The 7,282-nt window shown below is 41.0% G+C and overlaps 1 protein-coding gene across 7 annotated transcripts in view; it reads left to right on the forward strand.

Moving 5' to 3' along the window:
- The window catches only part of SFMBT1 (Scm like with four mbt domains 1), a 132,868-nt gene extending 126,266 nt beyond the window's left edge, over window positions 1–6,602 (forward strand). For 6 of the 7 annotated variants that reach the window (XM_060308327.1, XM_060308325.1, XM_060308328.1 and 3 more), the window contains one exon: window positions 352–1,891. In XM_060308327.1, coding sequence (XP_060164310.1) covers window positions 352–492 — 141 coding nt within the window. In that variant the 3' untranslated portion in view covers window positions 493–1,891. Of the gene's footprint in view, window positions 1–351; window positions 1,892–5,988 lie in introns of those variants that run through there. The other variant, XR_009565891.1, reaches the window with a different exon arrangement.
- Window positions 6,603–7,282: the final 680 nt, after the last annotated feature.

Below are 7,282 nucleotides of genomic sequence, written 5' to 3' on the forward strand. Positions count from 1 at the left end.
AGCGTGTGGGCTCAGTAGTTGCAGTGCCTAGGCTTAGTTGCCCCACAGCATGTGAGATCTTAGTTCCCCAACCAGGGATTGAACCCACATCCCCTTCATTGGAAGGCAGATTCTTAACCACTGGACTACCAGGGAAGTCCCCTTTATTACTAATTCTGAAGATTGATTAGTATGGAGGACTATGAGAGGCATTTAAAAGGAAGTGTGTGATACTTATTTAAAGGGAAAAAGTGATGAAAAGAAAAGCACAGGGACTTTTGATTTTGACAAAGCGAAGTGAACCAGGGCTGTAATGGTCGAGCTGCCACTCATATGCACATCACAGATGATTTGTATTTTATGCTTTAACAGGAAATTGATGGGCAGGCCCTGTTGCTCCTTACCCTTCCCACCGTTCAAGAGTGCATGGACTTAAAACTGGGCCCTGCCATCAAACTTTGCCATCACATAGAGAGGATCAAGTTTGCTTTTTATGAACAGTTTGCCAACTGAGAAGGACAACCAAAGTGAGCTGTATCTTTGAAGCACAAATGCAGCAAATCCTTCGCCCTGCTCTACAAGTGGAGCTGAAATAGTCCTGGGGCTCTGGGCCCTGCAGGTGTCGGCTTGCTCTCTTTGCACTTTCAGGGAAGGAGGACCCACACTGAGTAAGCAAAAACTGCACAGAAGTGGCTCTCCTGCCAGTGAAAATGTGGGCATCTCTTGTTCAGCAGATTGCAGTTTAAAAAAAATAAAGGTTGTGAAGAAAAGACTCCTATAGAAGAATAAGCATTTCCACTGGTGTGGCCTGAAAACGAAGAATAATCTAGGTTGCTGGAAAGCACCCTTTTGGTTTTCTTTTTGTTCTTTCTGTTCCTTCCCATTGTAGATTGAACTTTGTTCTCTGCTTTCTCTTTCTTGGAAAGAGAGAACATAGCTTTAAGTCAGCACTGATTTGGGACTGTGCCTAAGGCACATCAGTGCTTCATTGTCATTGTGTTTTTTAAGCTTTTTTAAATTAAAACAGTTCATTTTGGGGATGATTATGTGGCTCTAGGGTTTTGAATGTACAGTCACACTTTGATCCATTTTAAAATCTATTCTTAGGAGTTCCTTTGTTTACTACCTCTGTTGATAATTGAGCTTATAGCCATGTATGAGGTTGTTTTAATGATACCATTTTTAAGCTACATGAACACTAAAACTATGACAGAGTTGGAGGGAAAAAAAACACTGTTTGCTTTCTTAAAAATAATATGTGGCACTTAACACCAATTCCTTAACTGACTGATCTAAGAATTCTACTGTCATTGTTTTGCATCTTGACCCAGGTTGGGCTGCCTGTTTCAAGTAGTTCAAAGATTGTTGCTATTTCAGTTGAATTGCTTTCTCCCTGTTAGTTCTCAGAGGGATTTCAGAGGCTTTTATTTTGTGTTTACTTTTCTCTATAGTTGTTTGTCTTTCATTTTGAGAGTCCTTACTTTGGGTAAAAATCAGTAGGTGTTCCCTGGACCCACAGTAAAGCCCATTTCCCCATCTTTCTCGGTGTCTCCAGGCAGATAGTGTAGAAGCACAACAGAGAAAATAAGTTTTAGGAGGGGTGATGCAGAGCATGGCATTTCCGTCACAGTATGTCCTCAGTGGCTGGATAAAGATTGAGAGATGGTTAAGGATTCTAGAAACGTCTTTGCCTAGTCACGTTTACTCTTTCTTTGGTTAAACCTTTAAATTGAATGTATTCTACGGTCAATTCCCACTCAACAACTCAAGTTTCCTTTTAGGTGTTTCTTTTGACCCAGCTCAAGTTGGTATTAAACAGGCAAATTTTTACTTATGATTGCACTGTTAGCTATTATAGAATAATAGCATTTGCTGTACTGTTCCAACCATGTGGAATGAGGAAAGATACATAGGTTGCTTCCTTTAAATGGTTTGCTTTGCTGAGTGTGTGTGTGTGTGTGTGTGTGTGTGTGTGTGTGTGTGTGTGTTTTAAATATCCTAGTTACCTGCAAATATATAACCTAATCATTCCTCTTCAAGATTTGAAAATGTTTTAAAACTACAAACTGGGTAAATTCTAAACAGCTATACAAATATAAGGTAATTTTATTACAAATTTAAACTGATTGTGATTTTTTCCTTTTCTTCCCCCGCTGCCCCACGTGTTTTTATGGACCTTGGCAAACATTTGTAATCTGAATCTTCTCTTCATTGGATAATTTATGAACCACCTTAACTCAGGCCCTCCAACCAAACCATATATTAAAGCATCAACTCTTTGCTTAGGCTACTACCAGATACACCTGGAAAGACGCTTCATTTAAGTAGAAGTTAATATGTTTGAACTTATCGGAGATATAGTTTTTAAAGTTTTGATTCATTCTATGCCCCTGGAAGAGAAGCATATATATGATGCTTGGGAACAGTTAGCATTAAGTAGATAGAGTTTCGGCGGGAGGGGGGTGGGGTGGGGGTGGGGGAGGCGGGTATCTTGCATAATAAAATTTCCTGAGAGCTCAGCAGTCAAGGCACTAAGGCAAAGAGTTCCTTGAAGAAGATCAATGAAACAAAAAAAGTCTGGAACTAATTAACATTGTTGTCTTATTTAGGAAAATGAGATTTTCTATAAGAGAGAATTTACCAAATGCAACAGTGAATATGTTATATTGTCTCTCTCTTGACTTCTTCAGAAACCATAGAATTTAAAACACCTCCCTTCACAGGTGAGGGGGCAAAGCCCCTGCAAGATGAAACACACGGCCCTAAGTAGTAGTCTCTGATCAGGTAGAGTCAGGCCCCAGCCAGCTTGTCTATTTATGCCATGATTATTCAAGCTCAGCTTTCTCCCAGAGAGAAGCTGACTCTAAATTAGACAAGTAAGTAGGGTTTCCTACTTACTATTCCTACCTACTTCCTATTTTTTGCATTCTCATACCAAGATAATAGTTTATCAGGCAACTACATTAAAGAAGTATTATATACCCCCCGTCCCTATCCCTGGCTGTCACAGGAGAGAGGATAATTGTTTGGGAATTTGGCACGGGGCTTTTTTTTTTTATTTTTTAAGTATAAAATTTAGACTCCATTTGCCTCATAATGTGGCTGGGGCTGGACTGGCCAGCAGTGACAGTCTGATTGTCGTGATTCTAAAACATATATTAAGCCTGATAACAGCTCACCATGTTGGGGTAAAATGTTTGTTATGTTGCAATAGGTATATGAACTTTGGTTTTTAAAGATACCAACCTCTTAAATCTGTGCGAGGTACATTATGAGGGACTGCATTTGTCTAAATTTCACCTTCAGCTGGCTCCATAGCCTCCCTAAGGTCAGAAAGTTTTCCAGGATCCATTTTTGATCCTGAATTGACAAGCTTGGAAACAGGTGAATGGATTGTATCATGCTCCTGGACCTTGAAGTTGACTGACCAATATAAGGCTATTATTGTAGTGTTGGTGTGTTAGGGAAACCTTTTACTGCATGCGAAGATTTGCTGTGACATTTTGACTATATTTTGTGGGCTTCTGGGGACTGTGCTGTTTTCATTTGTAAACCACCTCCATTCCTCTCCGTTGAAGCAGAACTGTGGTGGCTAATGCAGGAAATGCATTAATGGGAGCTTTCGTCCTATCTGCCTTTCTTTAGCGTTGTAGGTGGCTCCCAGCATCTACATTATAGATATAAGAGGTCAGGGAAGGATAGTTACCAACCTCTGGAAGGGATGGGCTTCTTCGGTAAATATTTATTGAATTACGATAGAGGCAGTCATAGAAAACCAGTTCAGAACTTGACCTTTATATGCTCCTTCTCCTGGAAGTAAAATTTTTCTCACTGTGAGAGAGAGGGCATTGGACCAAAGCTTCCTGAGGACTTGAATACATTTTACTTGTTCTCTTGTACAAATTCAGTCACTAATACCATAACTGAATACAGAGTAAAAGCTTTAGGAGGCCTCAGGTTGGATAGTACTCAGAACCATCCCCTCCCCCAAGCCAGAAAGTATTTCTGGGGCACACACAGAACATCAGGGAACTGTAGGTAAGATTTAACTAAATGGGGACATTGGGAAAACTATCATAGGCACTTCTGTTTACTTGGTGCCTATCACCAAAGACATTTATTTAAGACACCATGTGCTGGTTTGATTGATGCCCACAGATACTCTGAGAGAGCTGTTAGGAGCATAGCCTCGGCAGTGGAAACACACACTAAGTTTGAACTTTGGTCCTGTATATTGGAGATGTTTTTTGTGTGTGTGTGTGTGTGTGTGTGTGTGTGTGTGTGTGTGTGTGTGTGTGTGTGTGTGTGTGTGTGTGTGTGTGTGTGTGTGTGTGTGTGTGTGTGTGTAAGTAAGTTCAAAAGTGTTCCGTGTTATCAGTTGGCCTTTTGAAGATGAAGGAGAAGGGAGCACTAGCAAATGGAGTATAAGTCTCAGTAGGGACTGGGTACCCCCTTTAAAAATTTGAATGTCTTTGGTCTTGGGTCCACCCAAAGTAACCATGTGTCATGGTCATGGTGCTGGCTCGGAAACCCTGTAGGACAGAGCCTCCTGCAAAACCAAAAAGAAATCAATCACTTTCATGCACGTATAACTCTTCCTTGATTTTATTCACTTTACAATGTTTTGCTAGTGAATTTTGATGATTCCCTCCCATTGTGTCAGGATGTATATGCTTTGGAAATTTGAATTTATCTAAATAAGTCACCTATGGACTTGGAGTTTTGGCAGGAGAGTTCTAAACTCCAAGCCCAGTCCAAATGGATCTGGTTCCAAGCCTGCTCACCTGGGATCTCCTCTGTACTTGTACCAGATTTGACAGGTAGTTCTGTTTCTGAGGGCAGCCTTAGGGGTGAAGGTGGTGGGCCATAAGTGCACTGGAGATCGATTTTCTTCATTCTAGGGTTTCAGAAGTCTTAGATTTTTGCAAGAACCAGCAGAACCAGGAGTGGGGGTTGGAGGAATGGAGAAGTAGGCCTAAAACTCCATTCCTTTATGTCTTTTCTGACCTGACACACCATTTGGGTCTGTTCTGGTGCCGTGGCCTATCGCAAAGGACTGTCTTAAAGGGAAACAAGCCACAGCCTTGCCGGACATGTCTTTAACTCCAGCAGTAATGGAGTTAAAGCTGTGGGAGGCAAGGGTCTCCGACTATTTCTGGAGGCAAAGGATGACACTGGCTAGTGACATGAAGCTACCATTGCTAATAGGTGTGCCTGTTCTCAGGATGCATGGGAACTCAGTCCTGTGGGTTTCTACGTGTTTTCGTTTATCTAACTGCATGCCTAACTTGGCAGAGTGGATGTGAGCGTGAGCAAATAGTGTTGAACGGATGAAGGTAGGCTCTTGGGGCAAATCAAGTCACAAAGCAGATGACTGAGGGAGGTTACAAAGTTTAGACAAAATTAAAACTTATCTCCTTTTGCAAGAAGTCTCTAGGGAAGTGTACTTTGAATGTTTCTCTTGAGATTTTTAAGTGCTCATTTTTTTTCTCTTCCGGTTTTTTTTTTTTTTTTTTTTTTTTTTTTTTTGCTGTTGACTCTTCTCTGAAGACAATCAGAGGCCTGCCAGTGTGGGACTCCTGGCTGGTTCCAGCACTGTCCTTAGGCCCTTTTCTAATACTAACTCATTGGAACTGATGCACTTTAATGTATGTTGTCCTTTTTTTTTTTTTTTTAAGCTGCTTGTTTGGAACAAAATGAAATGCATATTGCGTTGTATCCTTCCTGCTTACTGTTTTTCTCTTAATTTTAAAAGTTATGCATTGAGGATAAAGTATACTTAAGGAGAAATATGCACAAGAATACCTATTAAAATAACTCCCATCAAGTTTGATGGTATAACTTCAAGGGATTAAAAAATAACTATTTTGGATGAATATTTTGCGTGGGTTTTTTTTTTTTTGGTTTGTAAATAAGAGTGTATATAAACGTGTGGTATGTTATGACAGTTTTAAGTGGTCGTGAGAAAATTAAAACAGGTCTTAAGGTATATTTAACTTCCTTTGACAGCAAAGAAGGCATCTTGACCAGAGTAAATCCTTCAAAACTGTTTCCAGTGGGACCTCAGAGAATCATCTCTGAATGGAGGAGAAAGTTCCTTCCTGCTTCAATAAAATTAACCTTTCCAGAATTCTCCCCCCATCCTTCTGTCTGATCCTTTCCCCTCTGGATCTGGGTACTTTTTAATTGCCGTTCAGAAAAGGTAGGAAGAGCAGAACTTCCCATAGTGAGCTTGCTCCCGGCACCGAGGACTCTGCCCCGATCGCTGAAGACTGCTTCTTGTTCTTTACATTTGCCTTGGCACAGCAGCGACAGGCCTTAGGGTTCCTCCACATCTGGATGTGCAGAGCACTGCTTTGTCAAAAAAATTCATTTTTCAGCTCTGTGTGCAATTTTCCTTGAGCTGTGTCTTCAAGCAATTAATAATCTCCTTATGCCCAACTACAATCTCTTCGGCTTTAAGGACACATCCTATTGTTTGGTTCTCTCTAAACGTGGACTGTAACTGTTGAGCATACATACCCATAAGGGACCTTCTTAGACTTAAGACGGTAATGCAATTTTTCCTTACCTGTTTATTTTCTTAACCTGATTTTCTGTATTTTCCCATGGTCAATACTTGTGGAGAGTTTTTAATTTTATAAATTAAAAATCAATTTAATTTAAAAAGCATTTTGTTGCATGCTCTCTGTGCCAGGCACTATGTTGGATTCAAGGCTGAGAGAAAATCAGTTCCTGCCCTCAGGAGGCTTACACTCAGCTGGGAGAGAGAGGTGTGTACAGCCGTCTAATTTAGCAGTCTGAAAAGTTCTAGTGGAGCAGCACACACAAGGTAATGTGGATGCACAGTGGGGACAGGGGTGTCAGGCAGGCCTTCAAGCATGAGTAGCAGTTCATGGAGCAGGGAAAAGGGAACAGTATTCCATGCAGCTAGAATGCCATGTAAAGGCACAGAGGTGTGGAAGTGCATTGTAAGAGAAGGGATGGAGAATTGGCTCTAGGGAGCCAGTAGCATTTGTGTTCCCCAGATAATCAAGTTAATATTCCTGTTAACCAAGAAAGCTTTTGGATATCATTGAACCTTTTATGTAATTGGAATTTCTTGACAGCTATCTTTAGGGGAACTTTCCCTAGGTTTGGTATTTATTGTTCAACAAGTGTACCCCAGTGTCTACTAGAATAATACTGTGTGTACACTGGCATTAAGTGGATGCAGTCCTGGTCAGGGACCTGAGAGCACCAACAAGAGGTGTCGGGAGAAAAGCCAGAGGCAGCTCAGAGGGTAGGTGACAGAATGGGGACT

This window comes from Globicephala melas, chromosome 11 (genome assembly GCF_963455315.2).
Source record: "Globicephala melas chromosome 11, mGloMel1.2, whole genome shotgun sequence".
NCBI classification, from domain to species: domain Eukaryota; kingdom Metazoa; phylum Chordata; class Mammalia; order Artiodactyla; family Delphinidae; genus Globicephala; species Globicephala melas.